Source organism: Protopterus annectens, chromosome 6.part0 (assembly GCF_019279795.1).
Source record: "Protopterus annectens isolate FY-2018-M chromosome 6.part0, PAN1.0, whole genome shotgun sequence".
Classification (NCBI taxonomy): Eukaryota; Metazoa; Chordata; order Ceratodontiformes; family Protopteridae; genus Protopterus; species Protopterus annectens.
In genome coordinates this window covers 694,645,370-694,671,869 of record NC_056737.1, presented here as the reverse complement: position 1 = coordinate 694,671,869, position 26,500 = coordinate 694,645,370, and the positions used below count along the sequence as shown (strand labels likewise).

The 26,500-nt window shown below is 42.6% G+C and overlaps 1 protein-coding gene across 2 annotated transcripts in view; it reads left to right on the top strand.

The window, feature by feature from the left end:
* Window positions 1-16,869, top strand: part of ZBTB1 (zinc finger and BTB domain containing 1) — a 145,401-nt gene extending 128,532 nt beyond the window's left edge. For both annotated transcript variants that reach the window (XM_044074380.1, XM_044074381.1), the window contains exon 2: window positions 14,359-16,869. In XM_044074380.1, the coding sequence (XP_043930315.1) occupies window positions 14,378-16,513 (2,136 nt within the window). In that variant the 5' untranslated portion in view covers window positions 14,359-14,377 and the 3' untranslated portion in view covers window positions 16,514-16,869. The remainder of the gene's footprint in view (window positions 1-14,358) is intronic.
* Window positions 16,870-26,500: the final 9,631 nt, after the last annotated feature.

Genomic DNA, 26,500 nt, shown 5'->3' with positions numbered 1-26,500 from the left:
AACTGCAGAGAGAGAGACCACTAAATATTCAATTCATATTCATTGAAACAAATAATACAGTACAGGTTTGATGTGGATACTTCCAGATTAGAACCATCAACGCCATCACCCATGCTAACTTCCCTATTCCACTGAAAAGTCTTGCCACCAGACCAAAGATGATCTAAACTACATGTTATTTACAGTAAAACGGTTTTCTGTAGTGTGTAGTCAGAGGTATTTTAAATGTGTGTGTGGGGAGTCAAGTACTTTTTTAGTTGCAAGAAGTATAGGTTTCACTGTATAACAAAAGAAAAAAGCTGGACAAAAGCAAGTTTAATGTTTATATGCTGTGATCTTGGGCTGCTGAGGTTGGGGGTAGGGTGTAAAGGTTCACTGATTATATTCTATGGAGAATTAGAATATGTTCTCTTTTTATTTTACAAGGTGAATGTTCATAGGTTCATAGTTTAGTACTAAGCTAACTGCCCTTGTGAGCCATTTTAAGCCTAGCCAATTATCCCTTGTGAGACTGTAACCCTGCACCTTGTGTTTGTAAGGCAAACACCTTAGCCATTAAGCCACCTGTTATTGCTAACCTTGGCTTGAACTGTAAACAGGTGGTTTTGTAAGCATGTAGGCTTTAAAAATATGACAAAATGATAAAACCCATGAAAATGTTAAGCTTCTCACAACTGTAAAGGTATTAGATGTTATGTGATCCTATCTCGCCTACATTCTGACTGATGGGTTCGGAGCCGATCCCTCGGCTCCGACTCGGCATGCTTATGCCAAAGAGCGAAGTCTCTTATTGGCTGAGCTTACTATATCCCAGGATGCACCACTACCAATCCCCCAGATCTCGTTTGCCGCTAACAAGTGAAGACGTGGTCTCGAGCTGGCTGAGCTAAGTAGTGATTATTTTCACTAAATTTTCTGTCAGGAATTTCTTTATTCTTCAACTAAAAGCTGTTTTAACAGCTATCTTGTGTTTAGAGTGCATTTGGTGAAATTTACTTGGTAAATTCTTGTGTTGTGAGTGTTGATTGACCAGGAGTACCTCTTGTGTGGAAAGGCCTTTCCCGGTCTTTTTAGTTGTTAGGTGACTTCTGTTCTGTTTAGGGATCTCGGATCCTTTATACTGCTGATAGTTTCTTTTTCTTTAAAAAGAAGGACAAAGCAGAGAATTTCTTTTTCTGTCATAATTACAGTGTTTGTACTGTGTTTGGCTAGTTCACTGTATAATTTACCGGAATGTCTCAGGTTCCTAGGCCTTCAGGCTTTGAAAAGTGCACCAAGTGCAACTTTAAAATGTCTATAACAGATGACCACTCTCTCTGTGTTTATTGTTTGGGTGCAAAACATTGGCAGGAGTCCTGCAGCGTGTGTCACGCTTTTTCCTCGAGGGTCCTCCAAGAGAGGAAAAAATAAACTCATATTAAAAGGCCTTATAAAACCCTCCTTTGAAGAAGCTTTAGCATCCTCTCCTTCTCCTGCTAAAAAGAAAAGGGCGTCGGCTCCGACCAGTCCGTCGGATTCGACCGCCAAAAGACATAGGCAGGTTTCTCCTTCGGCTCCAAGGACTTCGGAGCCGAGGGCGGAACGGTCTGCCTCGATGCCACCTGTCTCGACTCCTCTGGCTTTGGAGCCGATGGCTGGGGCATCGAGAGGCGGGTCACCTTCGTCGGCTCCACTGGTATCGGAGCTGATGAAGGTTATCCGCTCAGACACTTCCTCCTCGGCGCCGAAGCCCTCCTCGGCACCGATGGAAACTAGTTTGGGTATTCCTTCGGCGCCGATAGTCATCGAGTCGCCTCGGAGCCGGTCCCCTAGCCCTTTGGGGCCGTTGGAGAGGCCATCTCGAACCCGTTCAGTATCCTCTAGGTCATCGAGGATGTCAGATTCGGACATAGACAGGGTGCTCCAAAGACTGTTCCAGTCCCCAGTCTTTCAAAAATTTGTTTCGGTTCCGACCCAGTTGGCTTCGGAGCCGACGACCCATGCCCATGTCATTGCCATTCCTCCTAAGACCGCTTCGGCTCCGTCGGAGCAGGTGCTGTTGGAGCCGGTGGAGGTCTTAGGGTCGGCTCCGACCCTTACTCCAACCCCGGCCTTCGGGTCCGAGTTTGGTACACGGACTTCTTCAGCTGGACCCGGGGGTGATGTTTCGGGACCTATGCTGTCGGTTCCGAGCCTCCCTCTCGGTGCTTCGGCTGCGGGACTTCCATCTGCTATCATGGCTCCGGGGACCGGACACTCCCAGGATTCTGGGGGTCCGGCTTTCAGAGCTATGAGGAGTGCCTTGGCCAAGTCTTCTTCGGCCATCTCTCCGGCTTTACCGGCACCTTCCCTGGGAGTGGAGACTGGGTCTGGCAGTTCCCCTGTCCTTAGGCAGCGGAGCCCTGGGCCTGAGGTTACCCCATTGGGGTTCCCTCCTCCTGAGGGTTCTTCGGAATTGTCTTCAGAGGAGCCCCAAGGAAGAGATCGTGCAAGAGGAAGCACGTGGACTCCCCGAGTCTATTACATCGGACACTGATCTTGATGATGCGGAGGGGTCCCAAGTCATCCTCGGATGATGTCTCGTTTGCAGACATTTTAGAGATCCTCAAACAACGAGGCGGCTGGATATCCAAACCCCTCTGCTGATGAGTCAGTGCTTCTCAAGGCCTTTGGGGCTCAGCCCTCCGCCTCCTGGGTGTCTCCGCCCTTGACGAGCTCCTGGATTTGGTTTGTCGGAGGCGTGGGAACATCCAGATACCGTGGAACCAGTGCCTTCGCCCTAACAAATTTTTGTCTGCCCCACCCGAGAAGGAGTTCCTGACTAAAGGCGTGGCTGTAGATGCCATGGTGGTGGCATCTGCTACACAACAGGATGTGGCAGAGGCTTCAACGTCCGTCCATCCTCCTAATAAGGAGTCTAGGAGCATGGACGGTACGGAAGCGCACCCTGACTTCAGCGGCCTTTACTTTAAGGTCCCTGAATTATTTGGCACATTTTACCAGGCTTCAGAGGGATCTGGTCAAGGAGCTGTCAGATTCCCTCTCGGGTAACCTACCTGAGCAGCTAGCCCAGTCGGTTAGCTCTCAGTTGGCTATTCTTTCTTCAATTTCTAACTCGTCCATGAGGCTCATTTCATATGCGGCGAAGGCGGGTAGAGCGGCAGGCACAGGCGTGGCTCACGGAGACAAGCCTGGCTCCGTTGTGTCATTTTATGGAGACCTTCAAGTCTTCCTTCACGACGCTCCCTTTGATGGGTCCTCTTTGTTTGGACCTAAGGTTAAAGACACTCTTACCCGCTGTGAGCAAGAGGGAAAAACTTTATCTGCCGAGGTGCACGTTATTCCACTCCCTTCGGCCTTATCCCAAGGCTAAAGGAGGAGGGAAGATGTGGTTCCGCAAATCACGTAAGTTTTTCCTCAACAGCAGGAAGATTCCCTTCCAGAGGCAGAGGACGGGAAATTTTTCTGGGAGACGCCGTCCAGAGGCGGCAGAGGGCCCCGCAATTCTGGAGACCGCGAGTCCTTTCGTGGCTCTTCAGCCTCCCACACTTCATGAGGGATTGCCCGGCTGTGCTGCTCGAGCCAGTCGGGTGCCGTTTGCCAAGCACCTAAAAGCCTGGGAGTCTATCACCCAGGACAGATGGGTGCTTCGGATTATTGCCGGTGGTTACAGCCTTCCCTTCACACACTCACCCCCCGTCCAAAAATCCCGGACCCACCACCCAGTCAAAGGGAAATTGCAGCCGCAGAAGCTTTAAAGCTGCTAGAAAAGGAGTCATCCAACCGTCCCCACAGACCAGATCGGATCGAAATTACTCAAGGTTCTTTTAGTGCCAAAAGACAGGGGACCTGAGACCAATATTGGATCTCAGCAGACTAAACCAATCCGTCACGAAATCCAAATTCCGAATGGTCACGTTACAATCCATTCTCCCATTGTTGGAGAAGGATGTTTGGATGTGCTCCATAGATCTCAAGGACGCCTATTATCACATACCGATACATCGGGCGTCCAGGAAGTATCTGCGCTTCAGCCTGGGAGACAGTAATTTCCAATTTTGTGCACTGCCCTTTGGTCTCACCATAGCCCCCAGGGTGTTCACCAAGTGTTTGGCAGTAGTAACTGCTCACCTGAGGAGTCTTGGATTCCAAGTGTTTCCCTATCTGGACGACTGGCTCCTGACTGCCACCACCAGTCATCTACTAATGGAAAACCTCAAAGCCACCATTTCCCTGGGTGCTACCCTGGGAATTACATTCAATTGGTCAAAGTCTGTCTTGCTGCCCTCTCAGTGCATAAGGTTCATAGGAGCAGAGATAGACTCAAAATTGATGCACGTTTTTCTTCCTACCGAAAGGATTCAAACTTTACAAGGCAAAGTTCAAGCCCTGCTTTCAAGATCAAAGGCCCCAGCCAGGATGGTCCTGCAACTTTTAGGTTCGATGTCTGCCACGGTTCTCCTAGTTCCTCTGGCAAGATTGCACATGAGGATTCTTCAGTGGCTATTATCGACTCAATGGTCCTTTCAGGATCTTCCCCTCAATCACCCCATTATGATTACAGAAACGTGCAAACGAGACCTTCGCTGGTGGCTTCAGCCGTCCAATCTGAATCAGGGAAGTCCTTTTGTTATCCCTCCGGTGGTCACCCTGACGACGGATGCCTCCCAGACAGGGTGGGGGCATTGTCTGGGCAGGTTAGTTCAGGGTTCCTGGCTTCCAGACAAACCTTTCTCCACATCAATGTATTGGAGATGAGGGCTGTACTTCTGTCCCTACAAGCCTCCACAAGTTTCTCCCTCAGGGCATTATCGCTATCCACACAGACAACATGTCGGTGGTCTGGTATCTAAACAAACAAGGAGGGACCAGATCTTACCCCCTTTGCAGAGAGGCCATGAGGGTGTGGGAATGGGCTGTAGCTACCAGCCGTTTCTTGGTAGCGACCCACATTCCGGGGAAATCCAATATATTGGCAGACAGATTAAGCAGGACAATTCTCTCTCCTCACGAGTGGTCCCTGAACGAAACAGTAGCAGCTCAGGTTTTCAGGAGATGGGGACGCGTGCTGCGACCTGTTTGCAACACCACAAAACACAAAGTGCAAAAGGTTCTTCTCCTTGACTCCACATCAGGGGGAAGCAGCTATGGATGCTCTAGCACAACCTTGGCCAACAGGGCTGCTTTATGCCTTTCCTCCAATTCCACTTCTCTCCAAAGTCATTCAGAAAGCTTCTCAATTGGGGTCCACAATGATACTAATTGCTCCACTGGCCTCGTCAGGTATGGTTTCCTACCTGAAGAAACATGCGGTGGACGATCCTTGGTTTTAGATCTAACTCTGGATCTGCTAATTCATCAGTCGGGACGACAACACCAGTCCCTTCACACTTTGAAGTTGACAGCTTGGCTCCTCCACTTCCGACTTTAGTCAGAAATCACACCTTAGACCCGGAAGTTATTCACATTTTATCTTCGGCCCACAAACCCACCACTAAGAAATTGTACCTCAGTAAGTGGAAGAGGTTTGCTATCTGGGCTCAACTCAGGGCTTAGACCCTATCACTGCCCGATCCCAGAGGTTTTGAAATTTTTAACATCCTTGTTTAATCAAGGATCTTCAGTCTCTACTATTAAAGTCCAACTGGCAGCTATCTCTAAATTTCACGAATTCATGGATCCACCGTTGATGAGCAGCAGATTATGCAAAACTTTCATTAAAGGTGCGGGGCTGTTAAGACCCCCAGTTTTTCATCCTGCACCTCCGTGGGATCTTGATTTGGTGCTTCGTGCATTGACATCTTCCCCTTTCGAACCGGCTGCTACATGTGAGTTAAAATATCTGTCTTGGAAAACTGCCTTCTTAGTTGCAATTACCTCTGCAAGAAGAGTTTCAGAGCTTCAAGCCCTATCTATCAAACCACCGTACTTGATTTTTCACAAGGATAGAGTATCACTTAGGCCTAACCCATCTTTTTGTCCCAAAGGTCTGTTCTAATCTCTGTCTCCAACAATCTCTAGAGCTACCAGTTTTCTTCCCAAAATTCTCCAATGAAGCAGAATACACTCTCCATAAATTGGATGTTCACAGACAATTGCGCTTCTATCTAGACAGGACTCAGCAAATTCGTAAATCAGACCAGTTGTTTGTGTCCTTCTCAGACAATAAATTGGGTAAAACCATCACAAAAGCTACTATCTCCAAATGGATTAGAGATTGTATAACTCAGGCTTATTCCTCTTCAAATAAGCAACTTACAACATCTATCAAAGCTCACTCTACCAGAGCTATGGCTACTTCTATAGCTTTTCATTCCAAGCTCGCTATTTCTGAGATTTGTGCTGCGGCTACTTGGTCCAATCCGCACACTTTCATTTCCCACTATAAATTGGATGTGGCATCTAAAGGGCGAGCATCATTTGGTTCCACAGTACTCAGGAGTGTTTTCCAGTGAGCCAGCCAGGATTCAGGTGCTAGGGACGCTGTCCCATCAGTCAGAATGTAGGCGAGATAGGATCACATAACATCTTTTAGTTATGTACTCACCATAACTTCAGATGTTTGGGATCCATCTCGCCTACATTCCTAATACCCACCCTCCTTCCCCCGGCCTTGGAGATCAGAAGAGATTGAACGGTTTTGAGTTCTACTGTTTTATCTTGTTTCTTCTGACGATGTTATATAAACAGTGCTTGCATGTGTGCATGTATGCGGACAAACTAGATCTGGGGGATTGGTAGTGGTGCATCCTGGGATATAGTAAGCTCAGCCAATAAGAGACTTCGCTCTTTGGCATAAGCGTGCCGAGTCGGAGCCGAGGGATCGGCTCCGAACCCATCAGTCAGAATGTAGGCGAGATGGATCCCAAACATCTGAAGTTATGGTGAGTACATAACTAAAAGTTTTCTTGTTTTCCACTGGCAAATGTTCAGTGAAGTTGAGATGTGTGCAGCTGAGAGCAGCTGTGGATTCTTTTATGAGTGGAATTTACAAAAACTCATGGCTGAGTACATTTCCATGTAGACAAGCAGTTAATCTTCAGAATTCTGAGTATTCTTTACTGAGGGGAATGCAAAATGTAAAGGTACAATGGCAAGCAGTTCAGTAAAAAAAATTAATTTTGAAGCTATGGGAATTGAATAAGCGGTAACAATCTCTCCAACAGCCTTCATGTTTTAATGCAGTTAATACAACAGTGTACAGTTTAGATTTATTTAAGGATAGCCAGTGCACTTTTTCTTAGGATTAAAAGTTAATGTTTTCTGAAAACATACAAGATGTTTTACATATTTGGGAGGGGAGAAGTTTAAAAAAAATAAACAGCAATCAGTGTAAGTGGGAGCACAGGCTGTAGCATGTGCTTTAGCATGGGTAACCTTAATTTTAAGGTAGATGATTCCTGTAGGTGCAGCCATCAATTTGGAGCAGTTGTTCCCTTCTGCAGAGTTAAACTTTGTGTTTTGAAGATGTACATAGTTTTATGTGTTTGTTCCAAGTTAATAGGGGATAAGGTTGTTTTCTGTTTGAACGTTTTCATTAAAATAAAACGTCTTGAAAATGTTATATGGGTTCAAATGGAGACGAGAAGAAACAGCTGTTCAAAAGATCAGCCTGCCAAACATTAGTACATGCATGTAACACAAAAGCTGTAAAAAAGCTGGAAATAAAAAAAATATTGTTATGGCTATGCTGCCCATTTTATCCCTGAACATGAATGGCCTTACAGGTTTAGATAAAAAGAAAATAGTATTGAATTTTATTAAGAAATATGGCATGCAAATAGCAATGCTACAGGAAACACTTTTGGAAAGAAATGAGCATGTGAATTTGACAAAGAAAGGATTTCAGAATGGATATTCATTAGAATATCAGGGACAGAGAAAAAAAGGGAGTAATTATACTAATTGCTAGTGAAACACCAGTAGTGATAGATGAGGGGAAAAAGGAAAAAATGGTAGATTTCTGGTAGTAAGGGGCTATTGGCAAGTGAGGAGGATTACAATGGCATGCATTTGTATTCTACTGAAAACTGCTATTATGGAGCTTAAGAAATTTCAGGAGAGAATATTAATTATTGTTGAGGACTGGAATTCCATTTGCAATATTGAGGATGTATCAGGGTGCCTAGAAGAAACAATGTAAGAAAACAGGGTAGATTTCTGAAGAGATTTACAAAAATATTCAGTCTGGAAGACATGAATTCAGTAGTAGGAACTTGGACAGAATGACATATTATTCCCCAAGGTACAATAACTGGGCTAGATTAGATATAAATTATATTTCACAGGAGCATGCACATTTAATTGAAAGCTTCAACACACATCCAATAACTTTCTGATCATGCACTCATAAAAACTAAGATAGAAATGCAGCGTAATGAAATAAAAATAAGACACTGGTGTTTCCCACCTACCCGATAAAAAGAGAGGAATTTAAGGAATGGATAGTAGAAATCATTTGAGAGTTATTAGGGAAGACAGAAATATCTTCAGACATTATAGCTAGTGACTAGGATAAAATGAAAATGGAGTTTAAAAATAGGGTCAAAATAAAAGAAAAAGAGATATGGGTAAGAGCTAACAGAAATTACTTAGGGGCTGATAAAGGTTAAAGTATTCCAGAATAAGGGTAGTCTTGCAGAACAAGAGAAGGATCAAATGCAGAATGCTAAAGAGAAAATAAGGGAATATCTGGATAATACACAGGAGTTTAGAAAGATTGCAGTCAAGCAACTACTTTTTGATAACTCAAGAGTACAAAATATTTTAGCACAATGACTTAAGCAATAGAACGTTGAAAGGGTTGTTGCCAAATTTAGGGAACCTATAACAAGAAAAGTAACCAGAGATCCTGTAGAGGTTTTAGAGAAGTTCCAGAAATGTTATGAAAATTTGTATAAAGCAGAGAAATGTGGAAATCAAGTACAAATGGAAATACTTATGGAAGACTTAATTATGCCAAGGTTAGAGGTAGATGAGGCTTAACTGTCAGTTAAGATTGGAGGCGATGAGATAAAAACAGTGATGTATAATCAATCTTCAGGGAAGCCTCCTGGAACAGATGTTATGTTATTCCTCTGGAAGTTTTGAAATTAGGAGGGAAGAAAGTGATAAAGATCTGGAAGCTTTTGTTTAACACTATTTTAAAAGGAGGGGAAGCGCCAATATCTTGGAAGAGTACTGAGAGGGGAATTTTAAGTGAAAGAGCTGCTCTGGTAGAGTTTTTAGTTGAATCTAGAACAGATGCACATGTTTAAAAGGGGGTAATTAGCAGGGCATATAAAATATTGCATGTTAACTATAAGAAGCAATCAGATGAGGTTAGAAAGGATTGGGAAGCGAGACTGAAAAAGCAGTTTACAAGAAAACAATTGGAAGATGTGTATGGCTCCCAAGTATGCAACCAAGTCCAGAAGGTTTAGGATCTTTACTTGGAAGTGTTTGCATATGGATTTTTATACCCCAAGCAGACTGCAAAGAATTTTTCCTCAGGTAGATAGCAAATGTTGGAGGTGTTATGGAGAAAAAGATGTAACTGGGAACATATGTGTAATGATTTAGCAGATTTTTAAAAAATCCCTGTGGAGTACTGTATCAGAAATATTAGGTGAACAAATGGTTGTAAGTAAGGAAATAATTGTTTTGAACTTGGATACAGAATCTGAATTGCCAAGAAAAAGGCCTTATTAAGTTTAATTCTGCTGACTGCCAAAAAAGCAGTAACTGAAAAATGGAAATCAAAGTATGCACCAGCTATATTTGAGATATTAAATATTATAAAAGAGGTAAAAGAACTGGAATAAAGATCTTTAGAAAAGGGAATGAGCAAATTGTGTAGAAGTAAATGGATATTGTATGAACAATACATGCATAATAATGTACAGGAGGAGGAGGAGTGAGGTTTAAGGGAATGCAGGCATTCAGCAGTTTTTTTTCTAATGTTGAACTGCTAATAGTATCAAAGAAAATATATGTGATGTATATTGTATTTAAATGGAAAAATGTTAGCATCATTTGTTTTCTTTTCTGTTAATGTACGTTTATGTCTTGTGATAATTTAATAAAGGTGTTTTAAAAAAAGCCATACTTCAGCAATATCCAAATTTAAACAGAAAAGTAATTTTGACATTACAGTTGTGAGTCCTAGAATTATGAAAATAAAACAGCAGAACTATAGGCTATCTGACCTGTCTGCTTACAGAGCAACTCATCACTGCCTGAGGATACTGGGGTACATGGCATCCTCTAATCTTATGATCCCACTTGCAAAGTTACACATGAGGATACTTCAGTTGTTCCTGAAAAATGCTTGGGAACAGCATTCCCAACCCTTGGAATCCTTACTGCCTATCCTTCCTTACCTGAAAAAGGAACTCCTGTAGTGGAAGAGCACCACACAGAGGAACCCCAGGGCAAATTTCTCTTTACCAGAAGGAGACAGTTCAGGGCATAGCTTGAGGGGACCCAGTTAGGTTCCTAAAAGTACAGGGTATGTGGTCCCCTTGACAGAGAAAGTTGCACAGAAATCGGAATAAGCTACTAGCAGTCTGCCTGACCAGAAAAGCTTTACAACAGAACTTAAACCCAGGGAAGCTACCAATCTCTATAGACAACACCACAGTTGATAGACAAGCAAGGAGGAGCTTTGTCTTACTCTCTGTGCAGCCTTTCCAGAAAAATTTGAATGCTGGCTCAAGAAGTAGGGCTAACCTTCATAGCTTCTTATATTCTGGGTCAGAACAATACCCTGGCAGATTCTCTAAGCAGGGGCATCCTAGATCCCAGTGAATGGATGATGAAGAGAGAGGTCTTCCTGGACCTAGCCATACAGTGGGGGTTCCCCCTCAGTAGACTTCTTTGCATCTCACCACAACTAGCAACTACAGCCGTTCTGCTCCAGAATACAACAAATAGGAGCATAGAAAATAGATACATTCTCCTTCACGTGGACAAACTGGTTCCTGTATGCATTACCACCCGTACCCCAGATCCCTTGGTACTGACAGAAATCAGGGTGAACAAACCCAGCATAATCATAGTGGCCCCTTCTGGCAGAGAACACTGGTTCTCCCTCCTCCTAACACTCAGCAAGGGAGATTCTGAATACTACTGCAGAAAGTAGATCTCTTAATCCAAGCCAAGGGATCAGTCTCCCACCCACACCTAGCCAGTCTGAAGTTAACAGCCTGGAAGATTGTGTTTTGACACCAAGGAATGCATCCCATCCCAAGGACATACTACTCATTCTAAGGGAAGCAAGGAGGTCCAAAACCAAGAAATCATACCTGGCAAAATAGAAAAGATTTTCCACCTGGTGTGTCAGCAAAAGCTCATGGCCGAAATTAACTTAGTCTTACAGTATCTATCAGGTCTCTTTAGACAAGGGCTTTCCTATTCCAGCATTAAGGTACATGCATCTGTCATATTAGCTTTCCTCCACTGTACTTCACCTATCTTCTTGCACCCCCACATAAAACTTTATCTAAAAAGGTTGATTCACTGGAGGCTACACAGAAGGAATACTGTTCCGGCATGGGATCTAAATTATGTGTTAGAAAAATTTGACCTTGCTTTTTTTCAACCTGCTGCCACTGCCTCTCTAAAAATGCTCACCTGAAAGACCACCTTTTTTGTAGCTGTTATATCAGCTAGGAGAGTTTCTGAACTACAAGCCGTCATGTGTAAAGAACTTTTCACTGTCTTCTACAGGGATAGGGTCACCCTCAGAAGAAAACCCATCTTTTATGCCTAAGGTGGTATCAGAACTTACTTTAAATCAGGCTATCCACTTACCAGTATTCTTTCTGAATCTACAGAACAAAGTAGAGCAAGTCATCCATTTTCTTTTCTTCATTACTCTCAGCGTTAGGAGCATGCCTAACCATGGGCAGCTGCAGAAGTAGTGTGCAATGATTCTGCTTTGCTAAGTATGCAAATGAGAAATCACAGAATTCCTCATGGGTGGAATTAATGATGCACCTGATCTATAAACTGTGCAACCATCACTGACCCAAATTTTGAGATGAGTTTAGACTGGTGATAACATGATAATTTATAAGTTGCCCTTCATTGTATTGATCATTGTACCTCAAAGCAAGGTCAGCAGTGCAGAGACTGAAATGTGCATTACAAATAAATGCTTCTATGCCTGAAGTACCACAGTTGACATACAGGTGGTGCTGCAGTTTCTAACCGTGAACAGATGTTTGTGTGCTGTTGGACTGCTTAAGAGTCAGCACTGGGCTCTATGTTGGGCTCAGACATGTCAGACTACTCCAGGAAGTGCTTGCAAATTTTATTAACTATTTATAGCACAGAGAGAAATATTCCAAACTTTGTGTGTGGGGAGGTGTACTGCCTGTATTTTCAGTGGGCTCAGAATGTGGCAGACAATGCCAGGAGCAAGTAAAGCAGTTCATTATCATGTAGTATTTGCAAATTGTATTACCCATTTTTGCATATAAAAACCTGTTCTGCACAGTGTATGTGGTGGAATGCTACATGTATTTTCAAGGAGATCTGTCCTCAAACCTATGCCAGTCATGAGGACATGCTGCAGTGAAGAGATTGGTGTGGTGTAGATGTTGTGCTGGATACCTCTGCAGTGCTACCTGATCTTTTAGAATACTGCCAAATGTAAGTTTGCCTGTACAGTGGCAACCAGTACCCAGTGTGCTACAATATAGTCCATACTGTGTGCTTGTGAGGGGTGTTGCATTACAGCACACATTACCAGACTGAACAATTCATTTTCCACATTATTATTTGGAGCCCAGCATATTTTTTATTGTTTGATCTATTGCATTTTTTTAACTTGGCCCATATCTCTGCCACTCTTTCTGGGAGACCAAGAAGCAGCACATTTGCAAATCAAAAACATTATGTTCAGTAAGGATTACAAGTGACAGTAGAAATAACAGAAAGTAATACAAAAATGAAATAAAATCATTTCTGTAATTAGTACAAAAGGTAGAAAATAAGCAAAATAAAGTAAACAAAATTGCAGTACATAGTTACCCTAAGTGCACTGGATTAAGAAATCTGATTTCTAATAACTGTATGGCTATAGTACTTCTCTGAAGAGCTCACAGTTGATTAGACCACTGAGTAGTACTTCAGAAAAAAAAAACTTTGATCCTGTTTTTGTGTATTGTAAGGCCTTTCGTGCCTCTCATACCTCCTTGCAGATGGAGACCTCCTCCAACACTAAAGCATAATGAACTCTGAGATGGCCTCATCTCAGGGAAGGGGATGCAGCAACCTTAGAAGGATTACAGTTTGGTGATATAAGTGCAGATGATCCATCTTCAAAAGAGTGGTCTTCAACCGAATGGCTGTTTCCCTTCTACTTGAGACCATCAGTTAAATTTGTACATCTGCAAGTTACAGAGTAGAGATAACTATCATCTGTTAAGATGCACTTAGAAGTATGGATTACAGCAAATGAGTTATTTTGAAAGATGTCATTGCCCAGATACAAAGTGAGGTTAAACGTTAGGGTTGCTGGAATTTAGTTATATAGTTTTAGTGGCCATAAATCAGTAATGAGAATGGAAGTCATTTGACGGGGAAATATGTAACCTGATGAGGTGTTGCCCAGACCTAGTAAGTGAACCAGCTTCTTCCTGTATATACTGCTGACTGAGCAGCCAGGGTTCTGGATACATAGAAAATAAAATGCGAAGACATTTAGAAAATTGATTGCTATACTCTTTTGTTTTGAATCTGTGGGCTGTGAGTGGGTATGTCTAAATCAGGGATATGCAGACTTTTTAGCTCGGGGACCACTTGCCATACTCCCACAGGTGTAGGGGATCACATTACCATGTCCAGCATGTATTTGTCCATTCAATAGAGTTTGTTACAGGACATACTGAGAGTCAGAAAAAATGCCTCCGTAAGCCAGATAGTGGTCGTAGGTCTACCTGTTGGACATTCCTGGTCTAAGTGGTTAGTCAGCTGCAACTTTGCAATTTTGTTTTTGGCCATACGTATATTTTTGCAGTCTACTTAAGTGCTTCTGTTTTAATTCTAATATAATTTTCGGACTCTGTAGAGTTAGCTGTGTGTATGTGTGTGTGTGTGTATATACATGCACACACACACACACACACACACACACACACACACACACACACACACACATATATATAAATATTTCTTTTATTCTTAAGATTTAATTAGTATCACTACACTGAGAATGACACAGGAAAAGTGACTGTCTGCAATTTTGACACTGTTTTATGGTTCACATGATGACCTTCGATGTAATGTAAATGTATTGTAGTGTTTGTATAAATGGACAATTTCCAATTATTTTATTATTTATTAGCAGACTACTTGAAAATGTTCTTAAAAGTTTTTTTTTTTTCTTCATAGGGCTATAATTTCTTAGAAGATGCCAAGACCAAACCACAGTGACTATGTTCTCCTACAGCTACACAGTCAGAGAGAATGGGGGTTTCTATGTGACTGTTGCATTGCAATTAATGATATTTATTTCCGTGCCCACAAGGCAGTGTTGGCTGCTTGCAGCTCTTATTTTAGGATGATATTCATAAACCATCAGCACATAACGGAGCAGCTCAATCTAAGTAATATGAAAATAAGTGCAGAATATTTTGACCTTATTTTACAGTTTATGTATCTCGGAAAAATAATGACAGCACCTTCAAACTTTGAGGAATTCAAAGCTGCAATGGCTTACTTACAACTGTATTACATTCCTGAATCCCTAGATGAAATAAGAGATACAGACAGTACTAATATAAAGTATTTCTCTTCATTTTTAAGTAATCTTAGTAACAAAATGATATTTGGTGTGCGAATGTATGAGGACAAAAGGACAGTAAATGTAGAGGGCACAAGTAGATGGTGTCCAGAGCAAAGTCTCATGGTAAAAGCTGTGTCAAGCCAAGAACCAGAGGAAGCAGTTTTACATGCTGGGAAATTTCATGATCAACCTTATGATTTATGTAAAAAGCATAGTGGGCCAAAGGCTCCTAATCCCAAGGAGAGAGTAGCACGGCGTTTTGGAAAAAGTTACACCTGTGATGGCTGTGGATTTGTATTCAGCTGTGAAAAGTTGTTGGATGAACACATGTTAACGTGCACAAATGCACATTCCTTTCAGAAATTAAAGGCCGACTGCACTGAAAAGACTGACCTTAATAAATCTGAGTCACTGGTTTCCATATCTTCTCTAGCTCGAGCAGGGCGATATTTGAGAGGCAAAAATCGGATTACAGAAGCGCAAATCACATTGACAGAAAACAGTTTAAATAACCATTCAGTAACTGAAAGACTGAGTAAGGACAATGATATATCTGAAGAGAAGAATGCAGTGGTTATTAAGGTTGAGCCAGAGGATGTACCAGCTGCAGATCTCTCTGATATTAATGTTGTTAAGGTCCCTAATAATGACAGTGATGATTCAGCAGAAAATGAGGACTTTGAAGATGATGATGAGGAAGAGGATGAACATGAACATCAGTTTGAATTTTATGCTGATGAAGAGGTTTCTGGAAAGAGTGTAGAAGAAAGCATGAAAATAGAGTTTCCCAACAAGTCAGATAGTAAAGAAAGAGACAATGTAGATGAAAGGAATGTAGATAACACCAGTAAAGTTTTAATCAATCAGTCTTGTGAGCTGTGTGGTATGGCTCTGCCAGAAGATGACCTGTCTTCTCACTATATATCTAGTCACATTGGAAGTATATGTGCTTGTGGTAAATGTGGCCAAATTCTGGTTAAAGGTAGGCAGTTGCAGGAACATGCAGAGACATGTGGTGAACCACAGGATTTAGCAGTGAATGGTTATGGAAATGAAGACCCCAAAAATGCATGTAGAATCAGCAGTGCTGAACAATTTGTAGAAAGATTCAGTGCAATAAAAAAGACTGGCATTTCAAGCATGCCAGAAGACACAGGTAGTAATTTTAAAACTAAGAGCTTGTTAAAGAGCCAAATATATAAGCACGTGGCATGCCCCTATCGTTGTCCACATTGTGGGCAGCGTTTTGAAACAGAATCTCTTTTTATGGATCACATGCCACATTGCATGGAGCAAGATATATTCAAAAGTGCTGCTGCAGAAGATCACGAAAAAGACCACAGAAGAAAGCATTTTTGTAACATTTGTAGCAAGGGGTTTTACCAACGGTGCCATCTAAGAGAGCATTATACTGTTCATACAAAGGAGAAACAGTTTGTTTGCCAGATTTGTGGAAAACAGTTTTTAAGGGAGCGTCAGCTGCGACTTCACAATGATATGCACAAAGGGATGGCTAGATACATTTGCCCCATCTGTGAGCAGGGAAATTTCAGAAAGCATGACCATGTTCGCCATATGACATCTCATTTGTCAGCTGGCCAGACCATATGCCAAGTCTGTTTTGAGATATTCACAAACAGTGAGGAACTACAACAACATATGGATAGTCACCTGTATGTTTGTGGAGTTTGTGGGGCAAAGTTTAATCTGAGAAAAGATATGAGGCACCATTATAATGTAAAACATTTAAAACGAATATAAAATGCATATTCGGTTTCAGAAAGCATAAAACCAAAGCAGTATCACACTGTAAAATGTGATGGAAGGAGTACTATTTTTGACAAATAGGACTCCTGATTTATGTCCTTGAAAGCATATACAGAGCCTATACTACATATTTATCATAACTTTGTGTATGTAACTCTAAAACAGTTTATCTGTGCTTTTAGTGTTGTAAAGAATGTTACATTTGCAAAATTTTTCACTTTTTCCTTAACTGTCCTAGTTCTAAAAGCAACAAAGACTATTGCATAATAATAATCACACCATTTTATTGTTTACACAAGCTGCATGGACCAAATATCCACTGTATGTTAGTAAAATAATATAATGACTACTATATGCTAACCAGACTCTTCCTTTTAGAAAAAAAATAACTTGGAAATAACTACAGTTTTTGCATTTACCAAACTTTTTTTCATGTTAGTATGCTCAGTGGGCATTTTAGTTGTGTACATAGCATTGTTAATCAAGGTTATGTTATAAATCATTTTTAGAGAAAGTAAATTAAGTGACTTGTCATTGTCATTTTCCTAGCTTTGTTGCATTTATTTCTTTTTTACTACATTTTTATGCAAGGCTGTTTTTTTTTTTTTTTTCTATTCCTGGAAGGATGCTTCCCATAAGGCTAACTGCTACCCAGCCATGACCAGTCCTCTTTTAGCCACCACCACAATTCCCCACTGTATTCCTTATCCTATATATTACCTAGTATTGCCATTACATAAATTCTGGGTCTCTCCTTTATGTGTATGAACTTTCAGAATGAACTGGCTCCCCACCTAAGCACCATGTTCGATCAAAGCCTCACATCAGGCCTTGTGTCCCCTGAATGCGTACAGCAACAGTTATCCCACTCCACAAAGGGGGAGCCACCACTGATCCTGGGAACTGTCACCCTATTAGCCTGACGAGCTTGGTCTGCAAGGCCATGGAACGTATCATCATGGAACTCATAAACAAAGACATTGGTAACCTCCAAACTCTGGATCCCACCCAGTTCGGGTTTGGGAAAGGCAAATCATGCCTCCTGAACCTGATTGACTTCTTTGAGGCAGTCATCAAAGCCATAGATGAGGGTAAGGTGGTTCACACAGCCTATCTTGACCTCGCCAAGGCTTTCAATACCATCCCCCATTCTGGAATTATAGCTAAACTCACTAAACTAGGTATAAATCCCTACATCACAAGATGGGTTGCCAACTGGCTCACTGACAGAACCCACACTGTAAAAGTTGCACACTCCAAATCTGACCTCAAACCAATGACAAGTGGAGTACCACAGGGTTCAGTCCTGGGACCTCTCCTGTTAGCCTGTACTTCAGAGAAGTAGATACCAAACACAGAAGGCCTCTGACTAATGAAGTTCACAGATGACTGCAAACTAAGAACAATAGTAGAGTCCCCAAATGATGTGGAAATCCTAAAGAAGGGCCTCGCTGAGACAGATGCCTGGTGTCAGAGCCATGGCCTCAAGCTCAGTGCCAAAAAGTGCATTGTCATCTCCTTTGGTAAAAACTCTGTACCCATGAACTACTACATAGACAGCAGTCTACTTAACACCGAATGTGTGATAAGAGACCTTGGGACCCTGGTGGACAGTAGTCTGTCCTTTGATAGTCACATCGCCACAGTAGTCAGGAAGCCCTTCTACGTGGCACACCTCATCATAAAAGGGTTCTCATCCAGGAGAAAAGAGGTCATTGTTCCCCTTTACTCGACACTCATTAGACCCATTATAGAGTACAACGCCCCTTTTGGAATGTACCTCACAAGACATCTGCAGCAGCTGGAAAGGCCACAGAAGTACCTCACAAAGAGGATTACTGGCCTCAAACATATGCCCTACAATGACGGTCTCAAAAAACTCCAGCTTTACTCCATAGCATATCACCTACTCTGAGGTGATCGCTCCCTAACATATAAAGCTATGTCAAACCCAGAACTGTTGGACATGTTGCACCTAAAGAAATCCCAATCCCTCCGAGCTACACAGTCTAGGGACCTAAACCTTGTCACCACAATAAACAGGACATGCTGGAGGCATAGATTCCTGTCCCAGAGACTTCCCATATGCTGGAACAGGCTACCCATGTATGTCAAGCAAAGTTCTTCATTAGCACTCTTCAAGAAAAATCTTGATGAGTGGATGGGAAATAGGAAATACACCCCGGGATCACTTCTATGTCTCTGCTCGACAGTGGCACAGAAAAATAACTTTCTTGGGTGGCGTAATCCAGGGAAGTTGGCTAGGCTTACATAGGCCCTCGGGCCGATAACCTAGTACCTACCCATGAACCTATGTTGGCATCCCCTTGGGGAATGGAACCGAACCAATCCTCAAACAGTAGACTTGCAGGGTTATGGTCAGTGTAGCTATGGAAGAATGCTAAGACTGTGGCAGTGGTGATTCAGCAAGCCCAAGACACAGATATCCATGCCATTATATCTTTTGTTTTCTGCAGAGGCATGTGCTTCATGGATCATGCATGCTTATGTGCATGCATGCATAAGTAATGATAATATGGATTTTCAGCTGTTGCTGTGAGTCTGTAGTGTGCCAGACGCTGTCCTCATGTCCTTGATCTCTTGAGAAGGAGTAATTACTGCAAGGCAGGATACAGCATCACCATCTAGACCTAGCTGTCCCTCTAGTGACTGGTACATGCATATCCTGTGATGGTGGCACATGTCTACAATTTTTGCTGGGGTTGGGCAGTACACTAACTTGCCCACCACAGGATTGTTGAATAAGAAAGGTGAAATCTCACTAGACAGCCTGCTTCAACTGTCCAGCCCCACCCCAAAAGCTGTCCCTTCAATGACTCAGTTCCATTTCTAAGCCTGAATTTGCAGCATCAAAGAATGAAGTTTAGCTTCTGTGACTACAGATCTGCATTCTTGTCTTCTTGATGTTATTCAGAGCATCAGCCATTTATTGTTATGTTGAGAGTAGAAACGCTCTCATTTCGCAAGATGCAAAATCCATTGGAAACTGTGGAGGTTTGATTCAATCTTGTCCTCCCCTTAAACCTAAGCCATTTCTAGACTGACCAAGACTCCTTTATCATTCTCACCCTCTCTCATTAATTAAATAAGCTTTTGGTACAGTACAAGTGAGATCAATACATGTAGTAAGGATGCCTGTTTTGTTCACATCTATACTAGTATGCACTCATAGGTTCATAGGTAGATACTAGGCTATCTGCCCAGGGGCATTTATAAGCCTAGCCAGAGTGTATTTGGCTTCCGCCTCCCTATTAGATTAGCCTACTGTGCCTCTGTAAAGTAGGTCACAGAAGATACCCTTTTAAGATTAGTTAACTGTGCCTCTGTCTAGCAGGGACACAGAAGAGATCCCAGGGGTGACTTTGCGATTTCCCATCCACACGTCCAGATTTCGCTTGAAGAGGGTCAGCGAGGGGCTATGTCTAACATGAATTGGGATTCTATTCCAGAGTGAGGGGAGCCACTGGGAAATGAATCTGTCCCTCCAGCATGTCCTATTTATTTTTGTGCTGAGGTTTAGGTCCCTGGAGCGTGTAGCTCTAAGGGACTTGGATTTTTTGAGGTGGAGCATGTCCATTAATTCTGGGTTTGACATGGCTTTGTACGTCAGGCATAGATCGCCTCTGAGTAGGCAGTAAGCAACTGAGTAGAGCTGGAGTTTCTTTAGTCGAGCTGCATAGGACATCTGTTTGTAGCCCATGATCCTCTTGGTGAGGTACTTTTGGGGTCTCTCCAGTTGCTGCAGGTGTCTGGTACGGTACATCCCAAAACGGGCAATGTATTCAATTATGGGCCTGATGAGTGACGAATAGAGGGGCACAATGACCTCTCTTGATCTAGATGCGAACCCTTTTGTGATAAGGTGGGCTATATAGAAGGTCTTTCTAACCACTTTGGCAACGTGCTTATCAAAGGAGAGATTACTATCTACGTTGGTCCCCAAATCTCTAATTACTTCTTCCGTACTTAATGGATTACCTCCTATTGTGGTAATTTGTGGGCACCTTGTTTTTCCCAAAGGGGATGACTATGCACTTTTTAGCATTTACCTTGAGGCCGTGGCTCTGGCACCAAGCATCCGTCTCTGTGAGACCCTTTTGGAGGATGCTTGTGTTAGCTGGAGATTTGATTATGGCCCCCAGTTTGCAGTCATCTGCGAACTTTGTCAGCCATAATCCCCCCCGTGTTAGCCTGAACCTCAGAGAAGTATATACCGAACAAGAGAGGTCCCAGACCGGAGCCCTGTGGGATGCCACTTGTAACTGGTTTGGATTCGGACATGGCACCTGCGATTCTTACCATGTGGGTTCTATCTCTGAGCCAGTTTGCAACCCATCTTGTGATATAGGGGTTGATATTTAAGCTGGTAAGCTTATTTATGATGCCCAAGTGGGGTATTGTATCGAAGGCTTTTGTGAGGTCCAGGTAGGCTGTGTGGACTACCTTGCCCTCATCTATGGCTTTGGTAATTGTTTCAAAGAAAGCAACTAGGTTTAAGAGGCAAGATCTGCCCTTAACAAAGCCAAATTGGGTAGGGTCCAGTGTCTGGAGGCTCCCAATGTCTTTGTTTATGAGTTCCATGATAATACGCTCCATAGCTTTACAGACCAGACTAGTCAGGCTTATGGGGCGATAGTTTCCAGGGTCCGTTGTGGCACCACCTTTGTGGAGTGGGACCACTGTAGCTGTACGCCATTCTTTGGGTACATATCCTGTAGTAAGGCTAAGTCTGAACAGTGACTTAATGTGAGGGTTCAGCTCTTCTTGGAGCTCATGTAAGACACAGCCTGGGACACCGTCTGGTCCCATAGATGCTGTGTTTTTTGCTTTGGAGAGGGCAGCTTTCACCTGTGCATCTGTGATGTCAGGGAGGTTATATTCAGTTGGGATAGGCGTTTGCTTCTTTGGGGGGGATGGGGGGGGTGAGAAGTTTGCTGTGAATCTGTCTGCCAGGATGTTGGCTATGTCTGTAGGTTCGGTATATTTTGTACCATTATGCAACAATCCAGAGCATATCTGGGAGTTTCCGCCCATGTTCCTGACATAACTAAAGAAGGCCTTGTGATTATCTTTAGTGTCTAGGGCAGTTTTTCTTTCGAAACTGTCCTTTGATGATTTTATGAGGGATCGAAGTTTCTTGCTAATACTGATCAGAGATGCCTTCCCTTTTTGGGATTTTGCTCTGTCATGTAGTAGCATCCTCCTTCTGTTGTATAGCTTATTTATGGCCGGGGTCCACCAGACTGGTCTCCTGTTTTTGGAGGAGTGAGTCTTGGTTTTATTTGGGATAGCACAATCCATGCATTCATGCAGGTGCTCATAGAATGCATTTGTAAAGGATTCTGCGGATTGGGCTGTATTATCCTCTGGTCCAGGGGCTTTGAAGGATTCCACCTCAGTCTTGAGAAGTGCAAAGTTGGCTTTTGAGAAATTCTTTACAGTGATTTCCTTGGCAGGGGGTGGGGATGGGATATGGATGTCCAGGGAAATTTGTTTATGGTCTAATCTTACCAATGAAGGGTTTACCTCTGGTGTGGAACATAGAGTCCCCATGTTGGTGATGACCAGGTCCAATATGTTGTTCCCTCTTGTGGGAGTGGTGACCAGTTGTTCCATTCCGTTAGAGTTTATAAATTCAAGGAACCGTTGGGCGAGGGTGTTTGTGCTTGAGTAGTTTTCCCAGTCAATGTTTGGGTAGTTGAAGTCACCCAATAACATAGTGTTTGGAGAGACCTTCATATTCTCCAGTGTTCTCAGGAATGCCAAGTGGGGTTCCTGTAATAGGGAGGGTGTTCTGTAGCAGGCTACAAACTGAAAGGCAGTTTTGCCCGCTGTTGGTTGCACATGGATGGTTTCCGATGCTTCATGCAGTGCCACTAACCTGGAGGTGTAGGTATTTTTGATGAATATAGATACTCCCCCTCCTTTTGTGCTTCAATCCGAGTTTTGGGGCCGAAACGCATGGTATGAGTTATAACCTGGTAGTGCTGGGGTGCTCTCAGGAGCCTTGAACCAGGTTTCTGTTACTGCACAGACATCGATTTTCTCCATACTGAGGAGAGCCTCGAGTGCTTGCATCTTGAGGTTTAGACTTCTGGCATTGAGTAGCATTACCTTTAGTTTTTTTATCCTTGGGTTGTCTATGGAGGTGGGTTTGTCCTTTGAGCCTTGCCTAAAAAGGCACTATGGGGTGGCAAGAGCCTTGGCCAGTATCTGAAAGCCTAAGGGTGACAGGTGCAAGCCATCCCTAGCGAAGCAACGTGGCTTGTCGAGCATGTCATCCCAGGCTGACAGACACTGGATCCCCTTTGAATGACACCAATACTTTAGCCAATTGTTGAAACTGATCATTTTGTCTTTATACTGTGGCATCGTTCTTGGTGAGGGCAAGATGCTACTCAAGGTCAGGGTCATACCAGCCTGGGCTACATGGTCAGAGAGCTCCTCTATGTCTCTTTTCATGTAGTCCAGGGAGGTACATCTCAGGTCATTCACACCAGCATGGACAATGACAGAGTCATACTTGTACTTGCTTTGGAGTGACCTGAGTGCTTGCGTTATGTGGCGGATCCTGGCACCCGACAGGCAGCTTACAGTGACCTTCTCCTTGTTCAGTCTGGTGAGCGGGACGTCAGTGTGCCGGACAATAGAGTCCCCTATAACAAGTGTATTTGGTGTGTTGTTTGGCCTTAAGGGCTGTGACTGTGAGGCACACTGATTTTGTGAGATATGTGATTTGTGGGTATTGTTCAGGGGTGGCTGTTGCTTGGATATCTGCTTAGGAGGTCTTTGCTGTTTAGGCAGATTTTTATTTAGAGCCTCCGAGTATGTTTTTGTGTGTTTGTGTTGGGTATGCAGATGCAATAGGTCTGTGTGAGACTGGATTTGTGGTTTGGGTGGTTACCTTTTCCTCCTGACTGACTGTGCCAGTCTTGGGTTGAGAGAGCTCTGCCTCCAGTTTGGCTGTGTAACTGCATCTCTCACATGTATTAGAGTTTGTTGGAAGGAGGAGAGGGTTGTCTGTGTACATAAGGCAATTGTAACATTGCCTCAAAATTCCCAGATTCACCAGCTGGACTGGAGAGTAACCTTGAAACTGACCCTTGGACATACCAGATTAGGATAGGGAACTGGTTTTGTACTGATCAGATTAGGGAAGGGAACTGATTTTTCACTTGATCAGGAAGGACCAATCGGGAGCCTAATACTTATGAGAAGTCAAGGAGGGTGTAGTGCTTTAGTTAGTTAGTTTTTCCTTATAAGAGCTGAGCAAGTGCAGGGCTTTAGAAAGAGACTAGAGTGATTACTTTGAGAGTTTGAACAGTTGTAAGGGAAAAAGTGAAGAGCAGACTTTGTGGAGCCTGGAATAGTTTAAACCTGTTTAGGCGGCGCTGCCCGACGCTGCTCAGTGTGCAAAACCAACCGCGCAAAAGAGAGTAGTAGGGTTTTAAGAGAGAGATCAAGGAGTTTAGAACTGACCCAAAATGGCCAATAAAACTACAGCTTCTAGGTAGCAACCACTCCTCCAGGGACAGGCAGGCTGTTCAGTGTTAACCACTCCCACTGGTGAACACAGAGACTTCCCCTTAGCCCAAGCAAGCACTGGCCTTCTAGAAACTTCCAAATAGTTCAGAACAGCAAATCTGTAACTGAACTTTCTTAACTTTCAGAAAGTGGGAAAAAAGCAAGATTTTTTTTTTTTCTTTTTGTTGTGGTTTAAAGGTAGCAGAGATACACAAGCAGCAAAATAATCACAACAGTGCAATAAATGACCCCACACTTGAGTGCTAGGCCAAAATCAGGTAAAATGCAGTTTTTAGAGAAAAAAACGATTTTAAATTAAGTGCAACACAGGAAATGCAGTAAACAGGCTCTAGATGTGTTCCAAGTACTGTTACTGTTACAGATATAAACTTTAGCAAGCCGGAAAATGCCAAAAAGTAGGCGGCAAAGCAGTAAAACTTAACAAAAAATCAGAAGAAAATACTTAAAATCACAAAAGTGGCTCCTTTTCTTCTCTCATCGTTTTCTCCCCTTGGTAGGTGCTTCAGCAACAACTAGCAAACCTGAAAAGACGCCAAAACCACGAGGTAGCTGGGTTTTAAGAGAGACAGATCAAGGAGTTTAGAATTGACCCAAAATGGCCAATAAAACTACAGCTTCTAGGTAGTAACCACTCCTCCAGGGACAGGCAGGCTGTTCAGTGTTAACCACTCCCACTGGTGAACACCGAGACTTCTTTTTAGCCCAAGCAAGCACTGGCCTTCTAGAAACTTCCAAACAGTTCAGAACAGCAAATCTGTGTGATTTATTTATTGTTGCCAGTGTTGTAGACCTGTGTAAGCTGCACCCCTTTTAACTGGTACTTGTAAACTAACTTTTGGAGTTGCTGAAATTACCCCATTCATATAAGGAGGAATATATGCACCATTCACCTTCACATATGTTATTTAATGTATGAAACAGTGGCGTGCTGTTTGAATGTGTGAGACTTGTAAAAGTGAGTCCAACACCTTTAGTCACTAAAGTATGAAAGGCATTAAATGAGATTGCTGTACCTTTGAGTACTTCTCATACTCTGACTACAGCAGTCTCAGAGTTTGTGTATATCAGGGATAAAAAGGTTCAGGAGACAATGTCAGCCAGAAAAAATGCTTTAAACAGCTTTACAGTGAGCAAGGGAATTTATGAAAGCATGACCATATTTTCAAAGGTGATCAGTGGGGATTGTGAGTTTTTTTTATGGGAGGTTGGCATAATAGTTAAGATGTTTACCTCACAGACACATGGTACAGGGTTTAATTCCCACCTTTGGGAAATTGGCTAGAGTTAAAAAGGGCAGCTAGCCTAGTATTTACCTAAGAACCTATGAATCACATTTCAGTGTTCACAGTTGTGAAACATGCAGTTGCAAGTCTTAAACTTCTATCATGGAACCTAAATAATGATATTGCCTGTGTGCATCTCCCCTACCCCACCCCATGCCATGGGTGGTGCAGCCTGTCCCAGCTTTGTATCTCAAAAACTTCAGTGCAGCAATGGCCAAAGAATTCTCATTTGTTCTACTGTACTAAACAGGTCCAGACTTGCTCTGTATATAGTATTCCTTTTGCTGTTAGAAATAAGCAAAGCCACTGTATTTATCTAAATGTGAAGCTGCCAGTTATGCATAATTTTATGACTTCAGAAACAAGCTGTGCCTTTATTTTTTGGGGGAGTGGGAATAAGTAGCTTTGGAATGGTAACTGCAAGTTTCATAGTGGATGAGATTGGCCAGTGATTTTTGCTCTGCAAATACTATGGGTGAAGTGTTCTTGAACCCTGTGAAAAAGGCAGGAAAACATGCTTAGATGAAGGAGAGTCAAACCAATTCCTACTTCCACTTTTGGAGAGTTTTCACAGTTCCTTGTTTATAGATTCCCAGCAAACAAGAAACTGGTAAGTGCAGAAGGAGTTGATTAGAGGTCCAGGTTGTAGTCACCTTTTAATGCTTGCAATTCTTGTAGTAAAAGCATCCATTTAAAAAAAAAGGAACACTGTCTGTACATTTTTTCTGAATTGCACGCTTTGCACATAATTTGAGAAGTGTTTATCCTTACTTTTTCTTTTGAACCATGTGTCTAAATTCTTACTAGTCAAACTCAGAGTAACATTTGAAATTATGGGACCCACTAAAACGTGTCCCAAAACATGGGGACTGAATGGCTAAAAAAATACTCAACGTATACTGTGTGTGGCCATTTCTCAGAATATTTCATTTTCTCTGAGGTATCAGTTAAAAAACACAAAAAGAAAAATCTAGCAAAACTAGACTTTCCACTGTGTGATTCTTTAAACCTCCTGTGTTAGTGGAGACATGGGATGTATGCAAATTACCCTTTAAGGACATCAGGTGTTTCAGCTAAATGGCATTTCTGAATGTCCATAACTTTTTCTTTTAAGTCTATTTATGGACAAATT